The 27,963-nt window shown below is 27.9% G+C and overlaps 4 protein-coding genes across 5 annotated transcripts; 1 reads left to right on the forward strand and 3 right to left on the reverse strand.

Annotated features, from left to right (window-relative positions):
* Positions 1–5,614: 5,614 nt before the first annotated feature.
* On the reverse strand, positions 5,615–6,343 carry LOC106434071 (gibberellin-regulated protein 12-like). Its single transcript, XM_013874905.2, has 4 exons — positions 6,237–6,343; positions 6,118–6,156; positions 5,998–6,028; positions 5,615–5,894 (listed from the first exon to the last, which is right to left on the reverse strand). Exons 1-4 carry the CDS (start codon positions 6,297–6,299, stop codon positions 5,713–5,715), a joined length of 315 nt encoding a protein of 104 aa, XP_013730359.1. The 5' UTR covers positions 6,300–6,343; the 3' UTR covers positions 5,615–5,712.
* A 7,699-nt stretch (positions 6,344–14,042) lies between these two features.
* LOC106434066 (small EDRK-rich factor 2) lies at positions 14,043–14,952 on the forward strand. The gene is made up of 3 exons (XM_013874900.3): positions 14,043–14,222; positions 14,533–14,635; positions 14,716–14,952. The coding sequence occupies exons 1-3, from the start codon at positions 14,216–14,218 to the stop codon at positions 14,816–14,818; spliced, it is 213 nt and encodes a 70-aa protein (XP_013730354.2). The 5' UTR covers positions 14,043–14,215; the 3' UTR covers positions 14,819–14,952.
* A 706-nt stretch (positions 14,953–15,658) lies between these two features.
* Positions 15,659–16,945, reverse strand: LOC106434067 (probable calcium-binding protein CML22). The gene is made up of 5 exons (XM_013874901.3): positions 16,845–16,945; positions 16,554–16,754; positions 16,264–16,469; positions 15,997–16,180; positions 15,659–15,889 (listed from the first exon to the last, which is right to left on the reverse strand). Exons 1-5 carry the CDS (start codon positions 16,846–16,848, stop codon positions 15,783–15,785), a joined length of 702 nt encoding a protein of 233 aa, XP_013730355.2. The 5' UTR covers positions 16,849–16,945; the 3' UTR covers positions 15,659–15,782.
* Positions 16,946–17,091: 146 nt separating this feature from the next.
* On the reverse strand, positions 17,092–19,910 carry LOC106434060 (protein PHR1-LIKE 2). 2 transcript variants are annotated; one of them, XM_048736643.1, is made up of 6 exons: positions 19,542–19,910; positions 19,048–19,124; positions 18,784–18,838; positions 18,370–18,448; positions 18,214–18,283; positions 17,092–17,673 (listed from the first exon to the last, which is right to left on the reverse strand). In XM_048736643.1, the coding sequence occupies exons 1-6, from the start codon at positions 19,723–19,725 to the stop codon at positions 17,251–17,253; spliced, it is 888 nt and encodes a 295-aa protein (XP_048592600.1). In that variant the 5' UTR covers positions 19,726–19,910; the 3' UTR covers positions 17,092–17,250. The 2 variants fall into 2 exon arrangements, with proteins under 2 accessions (XP_048592600.1, XP_013730350.3); XM_013874896.3 differs by having other exon boundaries at positions 17,092–17,664; positions 19,542–19,908.
* Positions 19,911–27,963: the final 8,053 nt, after the last annotated feature.

Below are 27,963 nucleotides of genomic sequence, written 5' to 3' on the forward strand. Positions count from 1 at the left end.
ACCATATATACAATGAAATATGATACACTAACAAAATACAGACAAGTTATTACTAAAAGTACAATACAAAATTAAGGATTGCTTAACAGACAAGTTATTACTACAAACACACAAACATAACAAAAAAGACATACTAATTTTCCAGGGCAACAAGTCCACATATGATTCACAATTCTCTTCAAAAGGAAATAACACAATGTTTAAATTATGCGCGTAGCGTGGACCAATCCTAGGCCATAACAATCCTAGGCTGTGATCTATATAATTATATAAATGTATATTTTCATTCATTTTTCACATTATCTAAATTAATAGGTTTTAAAAATGTATAAAAAAATATCAACACATTCATAAACAAATATATAAGAATGAAAAATAGTTCATAATTTGTATTGAGTTTCAACTGTAGTGACAAGTATTTTTATTTTACTTACTTTAATAATAAAGATATAACAAACACTAAAGATAAAAATAATTACATTAATGAAAATATAAAATCTTTTTATTAATTTATCAAACCTTTGATTTCTAATAAGAACAAAAGAAACAATAGAAAAAAATTAAATTATTTTTAGTTTAGAGTAAACTGCATATTTTTACACGTATATAATGAAAATACAATTTATCTTCTAATTGATCTTCACTTGCTTAAATGAGATTAATTTATGGCAAAGATAAGTTAATAACAACATCAATTACAATGGATAAAAGAACTTCATGCTTGGCCATACTTTGCGACGGAAATGGAGAGGATAGAGACGCTACAAATATGCTTGACTTCAAGTTCCACGAGTGCGCAATCAGATTTTAGACTTTTAGCTAAAACTGCTAGATCCTTTCATAAAGAGTTACATTTTATTGGTTGTTCTATTCCGGTCTGGTTACCCATACCACTTCAAATTTGAGTAATAGAATGGTCTTTTGACGTAAACAAAAACAAGAGAAATTTTCCAAAACAGAACAAAAAAATAGCATGGTTGTCCATTCGGTATAATACCATCATTAAGTTGTCCCTTTAGTATATTTTTTTTCATAATAGCAAAACTAACCCTTGATTAATCAATATAAATACATTAAACACAATTTAAAAGCTTAACAGAACTTTAAAAAGTTTAATAAAAAGGAAAACAATGTTTTAATTTAAAAATTTTATTTTTATTAAAAAATTTTAATAAAGCTAAAAAGTTCACAAACTTTTTAAATTTTTTTATAAAAAACAAAAATATGTAAGACGTTTTTAAAATTAAAAAGTTTATTTTTTTATTAAAAGGTTTAACAAAAAAGGAAAATAACTTTTTTCAAAAAAAAGTTTAATAAAAAGGAAAAAACGTTTTTGACAAGGTAAATCGACCTATACACATTTTAAGGAAGTTAGAATATATTTTAAGAATATTTTCTTAACTGAAATTTCCTTAATTTTCGCAAAAAAACATGTTTTCTTATCCGTAGAAGACACCTTCTACACTGTGTAGAACAATGACAAAAATTAAGAATGCAATTTCTACCTCATGTAGACGTACGAGTGTTTAGATTTCGTATTCCGAGAAGTTTAGAATATTTCATAAAAGTAGAAACTGCATTATGGAGAAAAGTAGATATCTTTATAAATAGAAGAATTCGCATTCTCCATATTTAGAATTTTAATTAAAAGTAAATTGTTCGTTCTGAAAAAAGTAGTTGAACTTGTATAATATAGAATTCGTTTTCTACTAACTCATTTTCTGTAGAAGATAAAATCTACTTTTAGTAGAACATATTTTAAATTTTTTATTTATTGAGTTTTTCAGCTAAACGAAAATACCATTTTATGTATATGGGTGTTTTATTAATTTTTTATATTTTTAATAATTTTTTTGATTCATGAAACTATTTATTTCATTAAGTTTCAGAAATGGAAAGGGCAAAAGGAGACAAAATGGAAAAAAAATGGTTTTATACCAAAAAGACAACCATGCTATTTTTTGTTCTGTTATGGGAATTTTCCCAAAAAACAACATCAATTACAATAATTGATATTAAAACAATTATTTTGTATCATTTACTAATAAGTGTCTCAAATTGATATCATTTGTTTTCAAACTATTTATGTAATATTATGTGATCTTTTTTTTTGTAGTGTTATCATACAAATTTCTTGCAAATCTACTCTATTAAAATAGAATCCTATTTTTTATCTACCATACACAAGTCTATATTAGACCATTCATTAGAAATTTAACTAAACATCATAAAATTACTCCTATATAATATTCTCCTAACAAAAAAAATATACATTTAAACAATAACATTTCTAAAAAAAGATAAATAAATTCTCATTAGGTAATTATCATTTGAGTGTTTATCATATTTAATATCGATCATATTCTATATATTTCAGTAACTAATTTTAAAATTAAATAGTATAGTCTAATTATTTTTAAATTATCAAATTAAATTTTTATATAAAACAAAATAAATAATATTTTATTGGTTTTAACATTTTATGCTTGATATTTTTAGTAAAAATAAAAATATTAAACTGAAATATAATATATTAAATAAAATAATATTATAAAATAAATTTATTCACATAAAAATATTTCAAGAATAAAAATTTCTAAACAAAGAAGTTAATAATTTTTTTTATTATTTCATATAAAACTAATGTTTTAAATTAAACTATTAATATTGATGTTGCATTTTAAATAAATAAACAAAAATACTTCATTAATATATCATTTGTACAATATCATCAAACAAATTTCAACAAATAAAAATTTTAAAAATAAAAATTATATACATAAAATTGATATTAAATATATATCTTTATAACATATTTTAAATTTTAAAAGTTAATTTAAAAATATAATTATATCCGCACGGATGTGCGGGTTAATATCTAGTTCGAACTCAAAATACAAATCACAAAATCATACAAAAAGTAATAACGTAAATCACAAGTAAAGTATATCCCGTCTTTAGGGCGAGTCGACCCTAGTAAAAATATATAATAGTCATAGAATCAATTATTTGACTTTTTGTATTTTTAAGATAAAATAAATCCAAACCAATAGTTTCATAGAGAAATCAAAAACATGTCCATTCCAGTGTTTTTGTGAGCAAGTTCAGCTCTCTTCATCTTCGTGCAACCGGTTTTATATTTGATAAATAATTGACATACAAAAATTAATGATAGATTAATAAATAAACTATTGAGACTATTATCATATTAAAACCGTTGCAAATATCCACTTTATAATTACATAATATTCTAAGTATTTTGATGTTTATAACTATGAATTTTGTAAATAATATTTCATTGATAAAATATAAATCAATACAATGTAAAATATATATTACAATATAAAATATTTTTTATATACTGGAAATATTTAGTAAATAATGAGAATTTGGAAGGATACTCTTAAAACATATTTGTTAAGTTTCTAAAAACTTTGTTTAAACAATATTCGAATTTTAATCTAGATTTGCTCCAATTTATTTTCAAAATATTAGATTTGCTTCAATTTATTTATAAAATATTTTCAAAATATTATATTTGCTTCAGTTTATTTATAAAATATTTTCAAAATATAAACAGATATTTAAATTTTGGAACAAAATCTGCCATATATAATATTTTCAAAATCTAGATTGCTCCCATATATTTTCCAACTAAACTGAATATACTTAAATTAAAAGTTTGAATTTTTTTATCTGTTAGTTTATATCTTTCTATATGAAAATATTTTGAAATTTAGATTTATTTAATTATGAAAAATATAATTTAGAAAAGAATATATAATTCTAAGGGCAATTGTCAATAATAGCACATTTTGAAGTTTATGTCTCAAAAATGACACTAGAAGGAAAAAGTCACAAAAATGACATTCATTAAAGGGTAAAATATCCCTAATACCCTTGGTTTAAAATTAAATAAACAAACAAAAATAAATAAAATAAAAATAAAAAAATGAAAAAATGAAAAAAAGAATTTTTTTTATAGTTTCAGATTATATGTTTTCAGATTCGAAATTTTTATAAATTTTTTTAAAAAAATTTTTTTTTGAAATTTTTTTTTATTTTTTTGAAATTTTCTTTTTATAATTTAAAAATACTTTTTGAAACTGTTTTTAAAATTTTTATTTTTTATTTTAGTATCTATTTTTTATAAAATTTTAAACCATAATTCCAAAACCCCACCCCTTAACTCTAAACCCTAAGGTTTGGATTAATTAACCCAAGGGGTATAAGTGTATATTTACCTCTTTAATGAAACCTATTTTTGTGACTTTGAGCCTTGAGTGCTACTTTGGAAACACAAACTTGGTTTGGTGCTATCCTAGTCTTTTTCTCTAATTCTAATTTACATTTACTATATAGCTCAGTACTACACAATCAAAAATAGGAGGAATATAAATTATGATTCATAGTAAATGTTGATTTGTATGTGGGATCAAAATAATTTTCTTGTATATGGTGCCAATTATATTATAAAAAATATAGTTATAAATAAAATAAATTTAAGTAAAATTTGATGATATATGTATTGGAAATATATGATTTAGCAAATTAAAGTTTTTTCATAAAATATTTAAGTTCATAGAGAATATAACTTGTACACCATGAGGTCTTGAGTTTTGATTCCCAGCAAAGACGAATTATGCAGAATGATCGAGAAAAGACTTACCAGAGATCTTCACCATGGCGCAAAGAGTATCATCAAGAATGGATCTCATACGGCGGCTTCGGAGTAATGCAGTCAAACCTAAATCCTCATAAGACTGGTAGATTTTTCAGTTATAATATCGTCTATGTAATATTTATCGTAGTTTGTAATAGCATAATTGATAAAAAAAATTAGAACATAACCTATACGTAATGATAGTTTATATTTACGTTTTGTGGATTCAAATATTATGACGTACAAATCTTGTTATATTAAGTTTGATAGCTTCTGTTTTCTTTTCTTCTTATTGTATTCTCTTGTTATTCTTCTATCTATTCATCCTCTTCCTTTGATTTGATCCTCCTTCTTCATCAGATTTTCTTGTTCTTCGTCCTGCTCATACGTCATCCAATTCTTTTGTTCTTCGTCTATATGTTCATCCTTTTTCAATGTACAAATTTATGCAGTTACAAAGAAATACGAAAAACGCATAAGTAAAACTACAACCCAAAAAATAGTTTTGCTGCCTTCTATCATCACTCGAGTGCAATTTGGTATGACTAAAACCCTAGTTATACATAGTTGTACTCCGACTAGTGAGATCTAAAATTTGAAATTTGAATTTGGAGGGTAAAACATAGGGACAAAAATGAATTCTATTAATTCATTAAGAGTATGTGAGATTAAGTGAGAGTAAATTAAATTAAATTTTACTATTGAAAGAATTTGTGAAATTGACACCAAAACTTGAGGTACCCCATTTTCCAAAGGTGTACACCCAAAATTAATTCAATTAGTATCATTTAATATGACTAAATGTTTGCTAAGTTACATAAGCTTTTGGATATGTCATGAGTTTTCTGTTGGGTCTTTTTGTGTATGCTTCAATAGTTTATACACTTTCTCTTATATTTAATAATATTTTTGTTTTTTCAGTTAAATAGTTTTTGTAATAGATTTTCACTATAGTTAAATAAAACTTTCAATTTATTTCATAAGTAATAATAACCATAAAATTTACGTATATTGAAATAAAATTGTTTTCTCTTTTTATATTTTGACAATTATGGACATTTTGGTCCACCTTCTTGGGTCTTCCAGTTGTTATAACAAGGACATTCTTCTTTATGCCCGTATGTTCCTGATGGTACACACAAACATTTCTTACAACATTGGTTGCAATACATCAAACAAGCACTCTTGTGGGATGTCGCTGAACATCGAACATCACATGCCGCCGGACAATCTTTACAGAAATATACAATATTATTAAATGTATTAAAAAAATATTTTAATCAACTATTTATCAGTTTATTAACGAAAGTATATAAAATTTTAAATGATATTACCTCCAATTTTTACAGAACCCTCTCCTCCTTCCTGAAAATAGTGTTGTGTTAATTAGAAACGATGCATTTTGTTTATTCTTATAATAACTGTTTTTATTGATGTTTAAAAAATATAAATACCGTGTGGATAGACTCTGATGAATATTCTAATTCATTTGCCTGAGAAAAAAGAACAATATTTATGAATGTGATCAATTTACAAATCAATAGAAGGTTAACAGTTTTTCTTGTAATCTTACATTGGAAAACTGAGTAGCAAACAAAAAGCTTAATACAATCAAGACTGTAATGAACTTAGTCATTATATTGTTTTTTTCTTTGATTTTTGTTGTTGTTGTTGTTGATGTATTTGCATGTCAATGTTAAACCTATTTATAACCAAAAAATATCTTATAGATTAAATTAGTTGCCATAATTTGTTTTCTTTAGTGCTACAATAAAAAAGAATGTACTAATATTTTGTTTGTTTATTGAAATTAAAGTAATAAACTTTAATTTATAAGATACTATTCAAAATATAATTAATTAATTTCCTAACTTAACGTTGTGAGTCAAAATATTTGGTAGTCAATACAAAAAAAGGGCAATTGTCATAATAGCACTTTTTGAGTTTTTATCTCAAAAATGACACTAGAAGAAGAAAGTCACAAAAATGACATTCATTAAAGGATAAAATATCTCTAATACTCTTGGTTTAAAATTAAATAAACAAACAAAAATAAATAAAAACAAATAAAATAAAAATAAAGTAATGAGAAAAGAATTTTTTAATAGTTTCAGATTATATGTTTTCAGATTCGAAATTTTTCATAATTTTTTTTTCGAAATCTTTTTTTTTATTTTTTTTTTCAAATTTTATTTTTATAATTCAAAAATACTTTTTGAAACTGTTTTTAAATTTTTATTTTTAATTTTTTAGTATTTATTTTTTATTTTGTAAAATTTTAAACCCTAATTCCAAAACTCCACCCCTTAACTTTAAACCCTAAGGTTTGGATTAATTAATCCAAGGAGTATAAGTGTATATTTACCTCTTTAATGAAACCTATTTTTGTGACTTTGAGTCTTGAATGTTAGTTTGAGAACAAAAACTTGGTTTGGTGCTATTTTAGTCTTTTTCTCTACAAAAAATACATTATTTTGTTTTCACACTTAACGTTTGTAAAATATCTAGATTTCATATTATAGAACATTACTAGATTTCACATTTTATTTTATTGGTAAATTTATTAACTCTTCCGTTTGCTCGGGCTTTCGGTTTTTGGCTCAGCTCCAATTTTTTTTTATTTTGTATTGATTTGATTCCAGTTCAGTTATGGTTTTCGGTCTTTCGGTTCAAGAAAACGGTTCAGCTATTTATCAATTTGAGTTTAGTTTTGGTTTTTAGTTTGGTTAATATAGCAATATTTTGAGTTGAATTCAGCTTGGTCGATTTTCGTTTTCGGATATTTCGTACAACCTATTTTATATTTGATAAATAACAGAGTTAAAAAAATTAATGATAGATTTTATAAATAAAATATGAAGTGTATTATCATATTAAAACCGTTGCAAATATTCACTTAATAATTACAGAATATTCTAAGTATTTTAATGGTATAACTATGAATTTTTTAAATAATTTATCACTGATAAAATATAAATCAATACAATCGCCATATTACAATGTAAAATATATTCTTATATACTGGAAATATTTAGTAAATAGTGAACATTTGGAGGGATATTCTTAAAGCATATTTGTTAAGTTGCTATAAACTTTGTTAAAGCAATACTAAAATTTTAATAATAAAGATCTCAATCTAGAGTTGCTCTGATTTATTTTCAAAATATTAAATTTGCTTGAATTTATTTATAAAATATATTTTTAAAATTTAAACAGATGTTCATATTTTGGCACAAAATCTGCCATCTATAATATTTTCAAAATCTAGATTTGCTCCCATATATTTTCCAACTAAACTGAATATGCTTAATTAAAAGTTTTATTTTTTTTATTTGTTAGTTTATATCTTTCTATGTGAATATTTTTTTAAAATTTAGATTTATTAAATTATGAAAAATGTAATTTGGAAAATAATATTTAATTCCAATTTAAGTAAATGTTGATTACTACATTTTCTAATAATTAGTAAATGTTGATTATTACATTTTGTAATAATTAGTTTAATTATTGATATTTGTTTTTTCTTATAAAAAGTGAAAAACATATTTACAAAATCAACACTTTTATATTATTAAATTATATGCTAATACCATTTTTAAATTTTAAATTAATAGCAATAAATATTTTAATGTTCAATAAATATGTTTTAAATAAAGTTATACTATAATTTGCCTTATAATATTATAAAATATCATTCTATTACTAAAACATATTGAGATATAAGTTAAATATTTATAATAAGAACTAATATTTTTTTAATAAATTTTAGTTATTTTTACAATTTGTAATGATTAGTTTATAGATATTTGTTTCTCTTATAACAAAATGAATACCATATAAAATATTATGATCTATCTAACATGTATTCCATCATTCAGTAAATTTTTAAAAAAATTGCAGCTTATTTTTTCCTCTAGTTTGATTTTTCCACAGCTCTGTTCGTTTCTCCATCTATCATCTTCATTCAGCTGTTCCATCTATGTGATCCATCTAGATGATTCATCCAGATTTAAAGGGGTTGTTAGTTTTTCCATCAAAATGAGCCATCGGGAAAACACGTTTTGGCAAGAAAACATGTTTTTGCAGTTTTGGCAAGAAAACATGTTTTTGCAGTTTTGGAGGGAAAACATGTCTTTACAAATCTGGCGAGAAAACATGTTTTTGTGGTTTTGACGAAAAAACGCATTATTGCGGCTTTTGCGACAAAACACGTTTTTACGGGAAAATGTGTGGTGCGATTTTGGCGGGAAAGTGCTTTTTGGCAGTCTTGACGGAAAAATGTGTTTTGATGTGAAATTTCATTTTTGTGGCTTCGACGAGAAAATGTGTTCCAGCGGGAAAATGCGTTTTTGACGAAAAATGAGCAATCCAAATGGCCATGGTTACAAATAATAGCTTATACTAAGATAAGACATGCGCCTTATGCAGGGTGAATTTATATGAAAATTATTTAAGAAATATTATATGAAAAAATCAAATTTATATTCTTGATCGAATTAATATTTTTGACCCTTGAACAATTTTTTTAAATTTTTTTTGTTAATTACATAATTTGTTTAGTGATGAGCTAATCCCATTTTTAAAAATATTTTAGGTCAAAAAATCACTTTTCTTATAAAAACTTAACTTTAGGCCGAAAAATCTCAGGCCTACTATTTGGTTACAATGAAACTATGTCAGCTCGGTTTTATATCATAATTTAGTCATTTAAAAGTTAATTATGGTTATGAGAAGTTTACGTTCACGTGTCAATCCTATCTCTCTTCAATATTTTCCTCAGTTTTGGGTCACTTTTCTCATTTTGGTTATTGCTCGATATAAATATTGATTTTTGAATTATTTCATATTTTGTTTTGGCCTAAAATTTAGAAAATGTTTAAGATTTAAAATTATTAAAGAGATAGATACTTAGGTTAAGATCCGAGCCCTTTGCAGAATAAATATTTTATATTTATTACTTATTTTATGTTTTTTTACATATTATGAAATAATAAAATAATAATTTAATATTAAATAACTAAGAAATCAGTTACTATTATGTAATAAATTGGCGTGTGCATATAAATCAAATGACCGCTCTTGTTTATTCGCAATCACTTTAGGGTAGATAAATCAAAACAATCAATTTTATCTATTGTATATGATATTTAATTAAATTTAAGTGATATAAACATAGATATATAGTATACTTTTAATATGGGTATGGATATTTATTAAGGGAAATTGCCACATATATCACATTCATAGTATCTATTCATGTCTACACTAATCACTTTTACCCTCACTTTTAATGAATGGTAGAAGACACTTATACCCCTAGGATTTAGAGTTGAGGGGTGGGGTAGAGTTTTTTGAATATGAAATTTAGGATTCTAATAAATATATAATTAAATACTTAAAAATATAAAACAAATTTTAAAAATAGTTTCAAACATAATTTTTGATTTTCAAATAGAAAAATTGAAAAAAACAAATTCAAAAAAAAATTAAAAAAAAATTATAAAAAAGTTTGAATTTGAAAAAGTAAAAGGGCTCTCAAAGTATAATTTGAAAACATAAAAGTCAAAATTCTGACTAACTTCGGTCAAATTCAAAAGTGACATGTTTATCCGAGAAGTCTTCTCTGGGAATTTCGAAAAAAATTCAATTTCAAAAGTAAGCTAATATTTACAAATGAAAACTTCCAAAGATGTCTTCTGTAAAGTAGACTTCTTAAAAACTCTTCCTTCGTAAATTTGTAATTGCAAAAATGACCTAAATAGAAGACTTCTTTTGAAGTCTACACAAAGTAGATTTCTTTTGAAGTCTTCCGTAGCTGACTTCAAAAGAAGTCTTCTACGTAAATCTTTATTAAACTTCAAATTTATCCAATATTAAAATGAATTTTTAATATCGTCTTGCTAATTCATGTTTATTAGTAAATATTGGGACTACTGAGTCAAATTTATAACTTAATTGGTGATAATTATGAAGTTACAAATATTGATGTTTAATAATGTTTCTAGCTAAACGGAGAAGTCTTCTGTAAGTCTTCCTCATAGAAGACTTCATAAGAAGTCTTCTCCGATGATTTTGTTTTATTACGTTGATGTTCTGTGTTTGTTGTCTTCCTCATAAGATATAATTTTTAACTTCCATGAGATTTAAAATTTGAACTTTCACTTAAAATTCAATTTTGATCTTTTATGAATTTGACTAAGGTTTCTTGAGACTTCTTCTCTCTTAATTTTAGCAAATTTTACTAAGTTTTTGTGTTGTTGTGTATTGTTATGTGTGGGTAGAATGATTAAAATATTTTTTTGGCATGTTGCATCAATAACTATAATGAAGTCAAGTACATTTGGCAAAACGTGAACATATTTACCATTCTTTTGATTGACATCTCTTAAAGTTTACAAAATAATTCACAACTAAAATATTACACATACAAATCATAAAAAGACCATAAACAAAATTATTACACAGCTAGATATTATTTCTGAACATAGATAAGCTTGAACTCCACTTTACATCATCTCTTTGTACCACTTTGTGCATAAGACTTTGGAAGACTTTCTGAAGACTTCGTGAGAAGTTTTCTAGCATAAAATACATTAGAAGATTTTCCAAAAAGTCTTCCGAACGTCTTCCGAGAGTCTTTCGCTAGTCTTCCGAGAGTTTTCCAAGAATTATCCTAGAAGTCTTCCAAAATCTGTCTCAGATTTGAAAAAACTGCATATTCAAAAGCATTCAAATGACTTCAAAATAGAGAAGACTTCAAACATAAATGTTTAGATAATAAACAAAAGAGTCACATTAGGTTGGATCTATGATTTTGTAGAATCTAATATATAAACACATACAAAATACATATCCAAAATTTATACTACTTTAGGCAGAAGACTTCGGAAGAATTCTCATGAAGTCTTCTAGCATAAAATGCATTAGAAGACTTTCTAAGAAGGCTTCTGAGAAGTCTTCTGAGAGTCTTCTGAGAGTCTTCTAAGAGTCTTCTGAGAAGTCTTTCAAATTCTCTCAGGTCTGGAAAAATCTGCAAATTCAAAAACATTCAAATAACTTCAAAACAGAGAAAAACTTCAAAAATGAAAATTTTATGTTTACAAAATAAACAAAACAGTCACACTATGTTGAATCTATAACTTTTTAAAATCTAACATATAAACACACACATAAATTCATATCCAAAATTTAGAGATCTACCTTTAGAAGATGGAAAGATGAAAATCATGTAATGAAAAACCTGCAAAAAGAAGATAAATTAGTGAGAAGACATAAAAAGTGAGAAATGGATATAAAGTTTGGTGTTTTGATATTCAAAGATATTAGAGAGAGGTTGGAGAGTTTTAGAGTGAGACATATTACATTTTTGTTGCAGTCATTTGGGAGGAAGAAAGAGAATGTGTAAATTATCTTTATATATGGAGACAAAAATTCTAATTAGGTTAAATATTTTCGATCCAGAAGACTTATGGAAGACTCATGGAAGACTTATGTAGACTCATGGAAGACTTTTTGAAGACTTTGATTTAGGCGGGAAACCTAAATTATTCCAAAATTTAGGCGGAAACCCTAAATTTTACTTAAATTTAGGCGGAATGTGTCGGAAGACTTCTTTTTAAGTTTTTTTGTGAGTCTTCTAGACCTTAAAATCAAATAACTATGCAAAAAAAAAAATTATTAAACTTATAAAAACTTCGAAAGTGTTTAAATCAAATTATTAGATAGTTACTAAACATATATAGTTCAATTTGAAAAAGGAAAAAAAATAAAAATAAGATTTCAAATCTAAAACCCTAAAGATACCAACAATACTAACATATGTTTCCAAACCCTAAACCAATGACTCATTAACCAATCTACATTCACTCATCTATATTGAAAATTATTCAATTTCAGATAAAATAAGTTTACATCATTGAAAAATGTTTATTATTACATGATTTCAAATTTTAACCCATGAAAAATACTTTTTTATAAAAAATTTAAATTATTTTTAAGATCTAATCTATGAGAAGACTTTCTTTGGAAGACTTCTGTAAGACTTTTGGAAGACTTCTGGCAGACTTATGAAAGACTTATGGAAGACTCCTGGAAGACTTATGGAAGACTCTTCGAAGACTTATGGAAGACTTTCGGAAGACTTATGGAAGACTTTGATTTATGCGGGAAACCTAAATTATTCCAAAATTTAGGCGGGAACCATAAATTCTATTAAAATTTAGGCGGAATGTGTCTGAAGACTTCTTTTTAAGTCTTATGTGAGTTTTCCAGACCCTAAAATCAATTAAGTATACAGAAAGCACTTTCTTAAACTTAAAAAAAAAACTTAAAAAGTGTTTAAATCAAGTTATTGGATAGTTACTAAACATATATGGGTCAATTTGAAAAAGAAAAAAATGAAGGTAAGATTTCAGAGTGTAACCCTAAAGATACATACAATACTTTAACATATGTAACCAAACCCTAAACCAATGACTCATGAGCCAATATACATTCACTCATCTATGTTGAAAATAATTCAATTTCAGATGAACTAAATTTACATCATTGAGAAATATTTATTATTACATGATTTCAATTTTTTACCTACCAAAATATTTTTTATAAAATTACTTTTAAGATCTACTGAACGAGAAGACTTACAAAGAAGTCATCATAGAGAATACTTACAAAGAAGTATTCTCTAACGGAGGATTATAAAGGTAAAACTGAATACAACTTTTTTGTTTGTTCATATGAGGGTTGTTGTAATTTCACTAGGCTTTTAGGTTACTTTTGTATTTGATTGAATTTGGAATACACTTTTGGATTCAAAATCAAGTTTTGAGTCACTTTTGGCAAATCCCCCTTAATGTAATCGTGTAGTTTATTTTAATAATAAATAATTAAACAAAAATGATAGAAAGTATATAGATTGTTAGAAAAAAATTATTATTTAAAATCATTAATTATCATATATATCTTAATCACATTAGGTAATTCTGTATGTTTTATTTAAGGAAATAATATATAATAATTACAGTTTGATAAATGAATGGTCCATAATGGATATACTATATAATATAACATTTACTATTAATTTAATTTTGGACTAACAAAATTCTCAATTGATTCTCAAGCCGTACGTAAGCAAAATTAGCATTTCAATTACGTGACAACTCAGTATGACACTTTTTTAATTACTACAAATTACATGTTATAAGTTTTTAAATATTTTTCTATTAGTATACTGGGGATATGAGAAGCGTTTCAATTCGGTAGGTGTGTAACCGTGTAAGTAATCTAACTCGGCCCGAATTTATAACAAACCAAATGTCGAACCAATTTATCGAAAAGAAATACCAAAAGAACCGGTACCAAACCGATAAAGAATCCAGAAACTACCATTATGGGAAAGAGGAAAGTCACACGAAGACGGCGTTTGGAATCTTTAAAATATAATGCACACCATCAATCTTCCTCATTGTCTCTTGGCCTTTGGCTTCTGTAAGGGAGAGATCTCTCTCCAGATCTCTTGTTGGCTGCGCGGGTTTCTCTGCTAAGCTCACCACCATGACTCATATCCTTGTCTATTCGTTTGAACTTCTCTTTGTTCCAATCTTTTCTTATATCTCGATTAATTGTTCTTTAGGTTTGTTCCATGTCGAACCTCATAGTTCTTGAATTTGGTTTTGCGTGTTCTACAAGTCTGAAATTTCTTGAAATTTTATCAATTTTTAGGGTTTTATTATTAGATCAGCAATTGTCTTTGGTTTCTCCGTGTGAATATTCTAAGCAGATCTGATCTTGGGAGTGATGTTACTCTAATACTTGTGTTGATAAGAAGCAAATTAGTTTTGTTTTCTTTGACTATATGGGTTTGTGTTCACGAGGAAGCCAGAGAGAGCGAGACCGTGAAAGGGCTCAAGCTCGTGCCGGAGGCAAGGGAAAGACCAAAGACGATGGTTTAACTCCAGAGCAACGCCGTGAAAGGTGACCAGATTCGTATTGGCCCTTGAATCCGATTTCTAGAGGGTTAATAAGTTCCTTAATTTGTGTGTTTATATGGTTAGGGATGCAAAAGCATTGCAAGAGAAGGCGGCGAAGAAAGCTGCTCAAGCTGCAGGAGCAGCTACTTCCGGAGGAGGAGGCAAAGGAAACAATAATAAGAAATGATGTGTTTTTGTAACTTTCTTTCTTTTGAAATCGGGTATTGTTTGTATGTTGAGCTGTGCTTTTTAATGACTTGATTGTTTGTGGTGTGAGGTGTTTTGCTCTCTTTTAATGGAATCTATTTTCGATTTGAACAATGACACTTTGAGAATACTAGACAGTATATTTTTCTAAACCTCTCTGATGATAATCAAACGACCTGTAATTTTACATAGCATGTGTAAACAACCTTCCTCTTTTAAAGGCTTTCATAGTAGTATGATATTTGAAGTATTGATAACCAAAAAATGTGGGTATTAAGTCACGATGTGCTTTATGTTGGGGGTCGAGATATCATCTCTTCATGTGTCCCTATATGATTACACAATATGGCCAGACATAAGCTCATGATTACTTGGCAACAATCTTTACTCCGGAGTCCGGACTGGTAATCAATACTATTGCACCGCTATATTGCAGGTTAAACTACATCATGATACGTTTATGTTTTCAAGTAACATTTTACTATTTGTGCAAGGAACGTAACGTAAGAAGACCTCACACGAAGAAACTAAAAAAAATCCATCCAAAACAGAATTGTCTGCATCCATTGTACAAGCTAATCGTAGAGTAGAGTAGCGGCTTCTGTGTCTATTCGCGTAGATAGTTCTTTGAAATTTGAAAATTACTATGTTTTTGCTCCATTTCTAGTTTGGTTTATAACTAGTAATAGAGCACTATTATTTATTTATTTCCGACATTTGTAAATCATTTTTTTGCTAAATAAATTTTAATTTTCATGTAAATACGTTATCAGCTAAACATAGTAGGTATGTTATGCAGCTGTGTGTTAAGATGTATATCTTTTGAAAACAAATTGTATCTTATTCATTATGTATATATGTTAATTAAACAAGCTTAATGAATCATCTTGATCACAGATTGGTATACATAATACATATTAGTACACAGACATAAGTGTTGTTTCTTAGCTACTGATATAATCATCTGCATCATCAAGACCCACCCAACTCATGAAAGCAAATAGAAACTCTCTAAAACCCACTTTCCCTTTTCTTCCCCAATCCATTTCTTCTGCACCACACAAACAAAACAAAAACCATAGGCGAGATATAATCCAAATGAGTAATCAACACATTTCATCTGATAAACAAAAGCATATACAAGAGATTTTTACGTACCGAATCTCATGTTGGTGACATGTTTAGGAGATCTCTCAAGCGGATAGTCTTCATTATTTAATCTCTTTATCACATCAGCCTTGTTCAGTTTCCCTTTACCATCTTTGTCCAAAAACAAGAACACTTCCACTATCGGATCAAATATAGATTCAACCAACTTCGGACCCATCTCACTCGATTCCTCCTAAGAAACACAACAACAAAATTTAGTTACGCTCAATAGCTAAAACATTAAATCTATCAATCATCACATGTGTTGATTAATACCGAGCTATATTGAGAGGAAGGTTTAGCTAGAAGATAAATGAGACAAAGAAGGACTATAAACTCATTGAACTGTATCCCTTTGCTTCCATCAACATCACACCATCCGTATAAACCTTTCACTTCTTCTTCCGACAAACTCATCAGCTCCAGTTCCACTAAGCATTTCTTCAGCTCTTCCATATCGATTGTCCCGTTTCCATCGCTATCTGTGGATACCCATGAACCAAAATGTTAAAAAAAGAAACTCCAAACCGGTGGAATCTTGAAAGGTAAACTCTAGAAAACGTTACCATAGGATTCGAAGACGGTTCTGATCTTTCTTAATCCTTCTCTTAGCTTAGGAAACTTCATGATCACCGAATCAATGGACTTTAAACTCCGATGTCCCGGATAATATCTCCGGCTCTCCACCATTTTCCGTGCGAGCTTAGCATCCAGTTCAGCATACTTCTTGTTGCTCCCCGAGCTAACGCAGCAGCAGAGCATGCTTCCTACGAGGTTTTTGTATTATACAAGTACGTGTTAAACCAAATAAACATCGAAAAGTTGTTAGAAATTATGGAAAAAAAACAAGAACTCACTCATGTTAATTGTGATGTTCGATGCAAAAGTTGTAAGAGAGGGACAAGGCGTAGCAGATTAAGTAAAGCATAAAGAATCATGAGGAAAGGCATTACGTATAGAAGCAAAGTAAAAGACTCAACCTTTGGTGACACTTTGATCATTTCAATGTGTTTTTTTTAATGATTATCATTATCTTATTTGTTTCTTTATAGTTTTTGCCTCCAACCCCTTTCAATTGAAATTTTGATGACAAGGCTTCAACACTAAAGCTTCAACATCAAATATATACATAAGTAGGCTAAGATGAAATGTTGATGACAAGTTTTGTATCCAATAATACAATCCCACCCACACCCCTCAAATCAAGTAAAGAAGAGTTAAGTCTTATCTCTGCCTTCCCCTTTCTTCGGTCCTAAACTTTCTTTATCCAATGGTACTACTACTAGGCACGTTCCACCCTGCCTCATACCCTAGGCCTACATCGTCTCCGCGAAGCCGCTTCTTCATCGATGCAGCAGAAACCGAGCTCCCATTGGTGTTGGAAGTCAGAGAGCTTTCAACTGAACAGTTGGTTGTGATGTTGTTTTTGGTGTCTACTGCTACTGCAAGCTCGGACAAAGATGGCATCATCATCATCTTTGTTGTATCGAAGAACGGGACTGCTGTTCCTTGAGAGCTGTTGGAGACTTTGATGGCTAGCTCTGAGAGCTCTTCCCTAGCTGCCTCGAGCCCAACAAAAGCAGCAGCTTGGTCGTCGAAGGCCTTGCAAGCTTTCTCAAGAATCGATTGTAGGTACTTTCCTTGTGCCTCTATCCTCAGCTGGAGTCTCCGCTGTACCTGCCCATGCTAAAATATCAAACTTTAACAACATTGCAAAAACGCCAACAAAAGTTCTGTTTGGGTCTCAAGGTCATATTTGTTCAGTCTTATTGGGCTGGGCAAATAAACCGAAACCGAAAAATCCAAACCAAACCCGATAAAAATGAATCCTAACAGATCCGAACCCAGCCCAATAAAAAATAATATCTGAAACCGAAACTATTTCAGGTTCAACCGGATCTTGGACAAATATCTAAACCTGAACCGAACCTGAACAAACCCCAACCCATATTTTTATAATATTCGAATGGTGCTGAAATTCATTAACCCGAAAACGCTAAACCCAAATGAACCCGAACCAAACACCAATTGCCTAGCCCTACTACTTATTAGGTAGAGATATAGGCAGATGGAAACAGGGATCACTCACTGTTCATTTCTAAAGCCAAGAAAGAAAAGAAAATTGGTAATAACCACATCCTAATTTTGGATTGTACTCTGGTTAATGTGATTGCATAACATTTTTGTGGTTCAAAAAGTACAACAAGAGAAGTGAAGGAACCTAACCTCCAATTGCTCGTGCAGCCTTCTTTGGACTTCCATCTGAGCGCGTAGAGCTTCAGTGACTTGGTAACCCCTGGGCTCGCAAGCAAATAAAAGGGTTAATAAAATTGTAAGAGTAGCCAGTAGAAAACAGTAGGGATATATCAAGTTTGACCGTACTCGTTCTGCTCCTGCGCTGCCATCCTCAATGATGATGATGAAGATGAACCTGTGTCCTGACTCTCCCCAACACAAGAAGCTGCAGCATCAAGATCACAGAATCAGTGGAGCTCAAGAGATGTGTACACACAACTGAGATTTCATCAAAAAAAAAAGTGTTCCCAACTTGATGTTTTACTCTATGTTTTCTCTTTTCTAAATCAAGTTTTTTTTTTTTGGTTTTATAATCAGTTTTAAGACTGCCTATATATCTTTCTAACAACACCTATGAGAAAACAACAGTATCCCTTGTGCCTTACACATGATATAGGTCTAACAAACGAGGATCCAAATGTGAAACAAAGAGCGAAGACAAACAGAGAGATATAGACCAAGAAGAAAAACAAAAAGGTCAACTGAAAAAGATTACATTACCATCCTTGGAGTTGTCAGTGGAATCTTTGCAAGCTTGCCTCCCTAGACGGAATTTCTGTCGGGCAAAAACAGAACACATACAAAGGCGAGAAGCATAACACCATCAAACATGGGAAGCTATACTGTGAAAGCTGAACTTCAGTCTACAACTCTTAAAAATTCTAGCAAATCTAAGGTGGTGTTGATGTATATCATTAACAAAATATCTCTGAGAACAGTTTATTAGAAACCACATAATCAAAGGGAAACGAAGAATAGAGAAACCTGGAGATGTGATTTGAGGTGGTAGAGGGTGAGGCCTTTCACTCCCATTGTTCTCATGATTGTTTTGGGCGTCGCTTCTATAAAAGATGAACAGGGATAGAGTCAGAAACGTCTCCATTAACAAGTGTCAAGAAAAAAAAAAAACAAACAAAAACTGGAGTAGGATCTTAACTACAGGATTCAGACAAAAACCAAAATTTCAAAGTTCTTTTTTTTATAAAACAAAATTTCAAAGTTGATACTGACACTGCTTAAATTACTATAATTCTAAAAAGGAAACAAATTTATAGACTGCAGCATATCTTCCTATTTGTAAAGATCTTGTAAGACACAGATTCAAGTCTTAAAGAACAATAAAGAGCAAAGAGCACAATAAAATAAAATAAAATAAAAACCTTCCACTTAGCTCACATTTCATTTAAGACAAGATCCAAAAAGACAATAACAAAACTAAGAGAGGGAAGACGGAACATAAAGAGTAGAAAAGAACTCACTGTCGGGACCTCCGAGCTGCGTGACGGCGTCAACGAACCTCTCATGGAGCTCCGCGGTCCACCGGAGACGGGGTTTGGGGTCAGTGGTTAAGACCAAACAGGCGTCGCCGGGAAGATTAGTACCGTCAAGGGGTCCATGGTAGTCACCGCCGTCGAGAGGAAGCGAGCGAATCGCCGAGTACATTTTTTTCCAGTTCCCCCGAAAGAAAGAAAGTTGAGAGAGAAGAGAAGAGAAGAGATTTGGGTGGTATGGAGATTGTGAGAAATCGGATCCGGGTCAGGCTCCGGGTTTTATGACAGCGAAGTGACGGGTGGATAGATTTGGACGTACTCTCTCTCTCTCTCTCTCTCTCTCTCTTTCTCCGAGATGCGTGAACATAGAGGGAACATGTTGTTATTCTATTTTATAATGAGTTTGTCCGCAGAGCTACTTTCGTTCGTATATTAATTTAATCATCATTTTTATATTGCTTACACCCTTTACTTCATTAATTAATCAGTAATCATCATTTTATATGCCCACAATGGGTTTTGGTGAAAACTGGCGAGGCTGGATTCAGAAATGCATTAGATCAGTCGCATACTCAAGTCTTAAGACTGAATGGAGAGTCAAGAGTATCCCCAACGAGGTTTCAGACTAAATGATTTTATCTATCTCTATCTATATATCTTAAAAAGTATTTACACTAAAACGCAGTTTTCATCTTCTTATTAACAAAATGATTTTTAACGTTAAAACCCTTCAACTAAGTTTGTTTTGGATAAAAACTTCACAAACTAACGGCATCTCCAAATTTGGTGTTTTGGTGTCAATTTTTTTTGTCATCTCCAAAAATAACACCAAATCTTACACCAAAACTAATATTATATATTATTTGATGTTTTCAGTTTTGAAACTTTTATATTTCTATTATTTGTAATTGATAAATAATAATTTTGTTATATCTGGATTCTATTTATATTTTATTATTTGTAAGTGATAAATAATAATAGTTATTTACTAATTTATTTTGAATATAATAATAAATTAAATATACAAATAATATAATATTATTTATGCTTAATTACAAATTTGATAGTAATTGATCTATATTATTAAATGAAACATATTAAAATATATTTTAGAAATTTTGTGTGATGAATGTTATCACACCAAATGTGAAAATAAATTTAAAACAAAAATAATACAATATATTTATGTTTAATTACAAATTTAAATTATATTTTTAAATGAAACATATTAAAATATGTATTTTAACGATTTGGAGTGATGAATAGTGTTACACCAAATTTGGTATAACACTATTCACATTACACCAAATTTGGTGGGATGGTGTCAAATTTGGTGTCTTGTTGGAGATGAAATCACACCAAATTTGGTGTTTTGGTGTCTTATTGGAGATGAAATAAGTATTTAGCGGAAAATCCCTTAAACTAACTTTATTTAATGAATTAAATTTTAACAAGTCATAATTACTATTACTACCGGTAAATATTTAGTTTGGGGGTTTCTACATTAAGTAAACATAGTTGAGGGGTTTTACCATTAAAAATCGAAAAAAACTTTATAATATTATCTAAAAATTAGTAACTTAAATTTTCAAAATTAGTACTTTTAATTTTTTTTTTGTTAAATATATGAGTTTGATGTGTTCTTAACATTAACGTTAAATATGTATAAATTAAAAATGTAAAAACTCAGAAAATATAATAATAATTATCTAAAGATTTATTATTACATTTTTATTAGATAAGATATAATTTCTATTATATTTTCTTGTTTTGTACATCTTTAACCTTTTAGTAATTTTATTACATGTAAATCTTTATTATATTTTTATTATATAAGATATAAATTTTAACCTTTTAGTAATTTTATTACACATGAATCTTTAGATATGTTTTTATTATATTTTCTGGGTCTTTACATTTTTAATTTATACATATATGATGTTGATGTTAAAAACATATCAAACTCATATATTTAAAAACTACAATTAAAAGTGCTAATTTTAAAATTTTAAGTTACTAATTTTTAGATAATATTATAAAATTTTGAATTTTTTTGATTTTTTTTGAATTTTTTTGAATTTTTAACGGTAAAACCCCTCAACTATATTTACTTAATGAAGAAACCCCTAAACTAAAGATTTACCAGTAGTAATGGTAATTATGACCTGCTAGGGTTTGAGGGGTTTTAACGTTAACAAGCTTTAACAAAATATGTCTAGGACACTTGGTTCTAAGCTTCTACATGATTTTTAACTTAGTTAATTTGTAACCATACAACTGACTGACCAAACCAGAGTATCGGCAGGAATTATCTTCAACTACACACATGGGCAAATCTAGAAAATAATATAACACTAGATTAAGATCCGCACCTTACGCGGGATGAACATTATATATATAAATTATTTTATATATTATATGTTTATAACATATTATGAAATAATAAATATCTATTGAATAATTAAAAAGTCATTATCTACTACTTATATAATTAAATTGGTGCAACATATAAATAAATTTTATAAATCGAAAAAATATTTTTTCTATTTGATATGATATATAATTAAATTTAAATGATAGTAACATATATATGGTATATTTTAATATTAATATTTATTAGATGATGTTTTTTGCTCATATTTTTTTCTATCATTTGTATCTGTTATAGTAAAAAGTTTAAATTAGTGATAACAAAATTTTCACTGTGGGATTAATTAATGGTTTAAGTAATTTATAATATTTTAAAAACTTAAGTTCTCAATATTTTTTCAAATTTTTTATCAAAAAGATGTTCAAAGTAAATTTCAAAATTAAGATTTTTATGTATTTTTATATGGGATATAGTTTAATTTAAAATAATACATATATTTATATATCTTTTATTTTTGATACTTATTAAATGATACTTTCAACTTATATTATTTTTTAATTATTTGTATCATGTCATAAAAAAGTTTTAAATGATAGATCACAAAATTTGAATGTGAAACTTTTAACAGTTTTAGTAATTTATACTCGTTTTAAAAAATTAAAATATAATATATCAATAAATTTTTTTTTATTATATGGTTACTATGATTGTTTAATTATTTTAATAGCTTAAAATTAAACAAATATAATTATAATACACACTTATTTTTATCAAATCTTTATTATTCAAAATCATTAAGTGTCATATATACTTTAGCCACATTAGGCAATTCCGTAATCTTATTTAAGAAAATAATGAAGCACATTAATAATGTATTTATTGTGGTTTAATAAAAAACTTATTATATATTTAGATGGACCAACTTATTTCTCTAAGGATTCTAAGAATCATTCTAGTGATGACATGTGGCTACAAAAAAATGTTGTAATACTTCTCAAATAATATATAGGGGATGTGGCACAGTAAATATATATATATATATATATATATATATATATATATATATATATATATATATATATAACGAAAATATTTTAAATAATTTAGTGAATTGGATTTTATTATCTTTATTTAAAAATTTTACATTAGTCACTAAAATTTTAAATGAACATACAATGAAATATTGATTTTCATAATTTTAAATCTTCCTTTTAAGTAAAGTTGTAAGTTATATACTGTGTATAATAGTCAAAACATTTATTCCTTTTAGTTTTATTAATCTAATTATTGAAAATTAAAAATAATAGAAATAATTGTTAGATTGAAATTAGAATATATTATAGTTCTTATTATGAAAACTTTAGTATTAAAAAACGTTTTTGAAGAAAGAAAGAATAGTTTTATGTAGCAAAAAAAAAGGAAAGATATTGTATGAAATGGTAACAAAAGTGTGTAGAAATTTCGAGAAAACAAAAAATAGTTTTAAGTAACAAAAAGAAGGGTAAAAAGTAATATGTTTTAATTTAAAAAGTAACTAAGAGTGTGAAGAAACAAAGAGCAGAACCAGTTTTATGAGAATCAAACTTGGAATTGGGTTGGGGCATATGAAGCCACTTCAACCAAAAGAGCTAGACATATTTTGTGTATGTATAGATCACAAGAAACAAAGAGCAGAACCACACCTCTTCCTAAGGTGGGTTCGCCTCTGACCACACATCTCTCATTCCATTCGACGGCCAAAATTAAATCTGACACACCTTGACAAGATTTATAGTTGTCTAAATTTCTAACTATTAAATTTACTTGTGCGTTTTTAACATGAATGACCCATATACTAGAAGTCAATTCATCATCTTTATCTCTGTTTGCTTTTTTGTCTAGAAAAATCCTAAAACCTTAAACTTTAACCAACAACAACACTTTAACTGAGATAATGTTTGTTACGAACCAGCAAAGAAATGATCCTTGTCATGGTTTTCATCCGATCTTTGGTGCATGCCTATATAATCGGCTTGGATGCAATCTCTTTTGTTGAGATCTAGTTTTGGATTGAATGATTCTGTATGCATACATATGTTATATTTGAGTTTTGTTTTTTTAATTTCATCTCTGGATCGATCTTCAGCCTCTCTCGGTTCATTGGGAACAGTTGAACTCATAGCCAATTTGGATTTCTCCTTGTCTTCTACCTCTATATCTGATCGATATCTGTTTCATCGTTATGCTTCCTAGTGGCATTTCAAGTTGTGTTATCCGAGTTCGCCTATCCCGGTCAAGCTTAAGAACTTTATGAAGTTCTGTCTCATCGGTGATTGAAGTTGTAGTCTTTAAATCTGTTGGGCTATTCACTATTAAGAGGTTCGTTTTGTTGGTGGTTGTGTTGGCTCCGTCGCTTATGTTATACAAATGTTCTCTGTTCAATTTCATGCAAAGTTTGGCCTAAGATTTTCTGGATTTTTTATGATTCATCATGCTGTATTAGTTTTGTATTTTTCTTATTAGTCTTATGTTTTGTTGTTCGACTTGTTTTTCATCTGTGGGCATATGACTCTGGGACTGATGTGTTTGTCTGCCGACTTAGGACTCCGGGATTACTTCAATTGTCGGCTAATGTAATTTTACTCAGTGAATATAATCAATTTTTAGTGAAAAAAGGTTTGTAATCATAATCTCTCTCTCAAGATTTGTTTGTAAAATTTTGATCCATTTAGGCTTATAATAATAAGACAAAAAATTAATTAAAATATTTTATCTAAATAAATTTACAAGTGCAGATTGTGGAAAATAAAAATAATTTTAATCCAGTATTAATCATTTAATATAGTAGGAGTTGAAACTTAATAATTCATATTTTAAAGATGAAAATACATTGTTAAGATAACCATTCTAAATTTGCATGTACACTGAGTTTTGGAAAATTACAATTTTATAGAATTACTTTTAAAATCTACTTTAAATCATACTTGCCTTTTGTTGTTTCAATAGGATCCAAACTCATATATTTACGAGTTTAAAGATTTTAAAAAAAAATTAAAGATGTCATATCCTTTCATAAAAACACTTATTTTCGGGGACAAATTAATTATCCTTAAAAAGATTAATTTAGCTAATTCTTTACACTAAATACTAAGCAACAGCCACAACTTTGATTTTCAATTTTCAAATTTCAACAACTATTCCAGATTTGTAGAATTGAACTTTTGGGATGTCACTATTTCCAGTTATAGAATACATCCTTATATATTTTTAACATCGGTGATCTGATCAATATATTTCTGTATGCGTTGTATTGTGCTTTGTCATTTTGAGAACAAGTCAACGCTGGTTTCCTAGAATAGAAAATAGTCCTCCATTATTAACACATATTTTTTTTTAACGCTAATTTATTATGATACTACAATTATGATATGAGAAAGATTACATAGACGATTCGACAACCGACAATACTACATGCCTTATAAAGACATACGCCTAACTGCATCACCTGAGCCGTCCTATGAAGATCCACGCCTAGCCAGATTTACTTGCACCATGTTGAAGATCCCTTGCAAGTATTTCTTCTATAGTCTGCATAATTGTTTAATAAACCGCTTTCTCCGAGACTTGAAACCTGGATTTTCTATAATCTGCAATAAATTACATAGTCTGGGATTCGAACCCCAGACCTGGGTTTAGAAGCCTTTAAACCTTAAACAGTAAGCTACGGTGCTTCCACTATTAACACAGATTTAATAACAAATATTGAAGCGTCGATCAAATAGGAGTAGTTTTTTCTTTAATTAATTTTTTTTATAAATTTTAAAATCCCGATTAAAAGGATATAAAATATTGAGTTCAAACTGACTCGTTCCGTTAGACAATTCCATAGATACAAATATGAATAAGTTTTAGTAACTTATAAAATTATCTACAATTATTCTATTCCAGAAAATCAATTGCGAAACCAGAACTGTATAAAGATCCATATCCTTGGATAATCTAGTATATCTGAAAATTTCTGAATGAGAAACTTGTCAGATATGCAAAGAGTGAATGCTAGACTTGGTTCCATGCAAATGGGACAATCTTGAAGTCGCGAAACTCCACAAGCACAACCTATTGAAGAATCACAAGTTTTAAGTTTTGAGTAATATTTGTATGGTGGATAGCTTTGGAAGAATAGTGTGGGAAGATTAAACTAATGGGAACGTAAAATCTAAGAAGGCGAGAAGATTTGTTGCACACAGAAACGAAAGCATTGAAATTGGCTATGGAAAGCATGTTACAACACTCGACGTATCAGAATTTTGGAACAGATTACAAGGATCTAATTACAATAATAAAGGAACCACAAGTTTGGCTAAGTTTCTCAACCGAGCTAAATGTGATTCAGACACTTTAGATATGTTTTTTGGGCTTCAACATTTCTTACATTCCAAAAGCGCAAAACCGAATTGTTAATTCTTTTATTAAGAATACTTGTTTTTTTCATAGAGATATTTGTTACATTAGTTGTTCTATTCCGGTCTGGTTATACAGGCCACTTTAAATTTAAATAATTGAACCATAAAAAGTCAATTGCCTAGGTGACTAAGACACAATATATATATACTATATAGTAATAATATGATGCTAAATGTATAGCGAAATAAACAGCTAAATTATAGGTGGTTGAAAAGAACAATAAATGAATAATATATTATTATGGAATATTGAAATCGAAAACTATCTCAATCCACCAACCCTTTTTGAAAAATAATTATTGTGAAACATGTGTCCATAGTAACATGACTAAAAGACTCTTACGTTGGTTTTGTATTAAATATTGGGTAGATTTTAAAGTTATATATTGCAAATAATTATATATATATATATATATATATATATTAATATATGTGTGTGTGTGTGTTCATTTCGTTGCTGTAATTGTGAATAAGAATTAAGCTCCACTAGATCTTTTCATTTTTATTTTCTTGAAAAGTTTGAGCTTCTCCAGTTAGTGGAGTTTGGATTTTAAATCAACTGCTAAATATTAAAAAATATTTTATTTATTACTAACTATGTATCATCATAAGTATTTGTGATAAATATTATTTTTATCACAGGTAGGTAATCTATGTGTGATCATATATCTTCTGCAACTCTTTTATAGATACAGTTTTCGGATTAAAATTAAATTTTGAATCTTACGGACCCAAAGGACTAAAACCAAAAATAACTTTGGGTTTTACGTTTTATATGCCCAAAAGTTAGAAGTTCAGGCCAGTTGACGATTCATATTTTATATAAAGTGAGTTGACAATTCATATTTTATATAAAGTGACAATGGTACTTAGGCTTCGGATGGAAAATACAAATATAACAGTTTGAATTTAGTGAATCTAGTGGATCAAATAGAAAAAAATGAATCTAACGGTTTAAGTGCGGTTTAAGTGCAGTTCGAACAGATTTAGTGTTCTAACTGTATGTTTAAATGGCAAAAATGGATAAAAAATGGTCTAAAGGATTGTACAAAATGATAATAATATATAAATATATATTTAAAACTAAATCAATAGATAAAATAATACATAATTTATATATATATGTATAAATAAAAGTGACAGAGTTGAATTAAATAAAAGACCAATTTTTTAATAATATATTAATTATATATTATAAACTAGTTTTCTAAGACTATCCATGAATATATAAACTATACTAGTAAATAAATGGAAAATATATTATTAAATATATAAACTACAATACACTGTATAAACAGATTTAATATCAACAGAAAATATAATAACTACATGATAAACTGATATATATATATATATATATATATATATATATATTTATATATATTTTTTTTAAGTAAGATAAGTAAAGTAAAATAACACGAGCTGCGTAAAACATTTCAAATTGCTAGCACTTAGCAGTCGTTGGCTTATCTTTACAAAAAAACACAATAAGCAGTCTATTTTATTTTTATTATTAAAATTTTCTGAACGGATAATTTTTTATATATTATTCAAAAACCATTACAACATCTGAAATATTACACGTGTTATAACTATG

Source organism: Brassica napus, chromosome A1, assembly GCF_020379485.1.
Source record: "Brassica napus cultivar Da-Ae chromosome A1, Da-Ae, whole genome shotgun sequence".
Classification (NCBI taxonomy): Eukaryota; Viridiplantae; Streptophyta; class Magnoliopsida; order Brassicales; family Brassicaceae; genus Brassica; species Brassica napus.

What these genes read in the sequence shown, in the direction of transcription:
- LOC106434071 (XM_013874905.2), bottom strand. Translation starts at nt 6,299, where the DNA reads ATGACTAAGTTCATTACAGTCTTGATTGTATTAAGCTTTTTGTTTGCT. An exon ending in TTGCTACTCAGTTTTCCAAT is followed by an intron (nt 6,157 to 6,236) that starts GTAAGATTACAA and finishes CTTTTTTCTCAG; the next exon opens with GCAAATGAATTAGAATATTC. An exon ending in CATCAGAGTCTATCCACACG is followed by an intron (nt 6,029 to 6,117) that starts GTATTTATATTT and finishes CACTATTTTCAG; the next exon opens with GAAGGAGGAGAGGGTTCTGT.
- LOC106434066 (XM_013874900.3), top strand. An exon ending in CCAGAGCAACGCCGTGAAAG is followed by an intron (nt 14,636 to 14,715) that starts GTGACCAGATTC and finishes TTATATGGTTAG; the next exon opens with GGATGCAAAAGCATTGCAAG.
- LOC106434067 (XM_013874901.3), bottom strand. An exon ending in CTTCCTCTCAATATAGCTCG is followed by an intron (nt 16,181 to 16,263) that starts GTATTAATCAAC and finishes TGTGTTTCTTAG; the next exon opens with GAGGAATCGAGTGAGATGGG. An exon ending in TGTCACCAACATGAGATTCG is followed by an intron (nt 15,890 to 15,996) that starts GTACGTAAAAAT and finishes TGTGTGGTGCAG; the next exon opens with AAGAAATGGATTGGGGAAGA.
- LOC106434060 (XM_048736643.1), bottom strand. Translation starts at nt 19,725, where the DNA reads ATGTACTCGGCGATTCGCTCGCTTCCTCTCGACGGCGGTGACTACCAT. An exon ending in ACCTCAAATCACATCTCCAG is followed by an intron (nt 18,839 to 19,047) that starts GTTTCTCTATTC and finishes TTTGCCCGACAG; the next exon opens with AAATTCCGTCTAGGGAGGCA. An exon ending in CACTGACAACTCCAAGGATG is followed by an intron (nt 18,449 to 18,783) that starts GTAATGTAATCT and finishes TTGATGCTGCAG; the next exon opens with CTTCTTGTGTTGGGGAGAGT.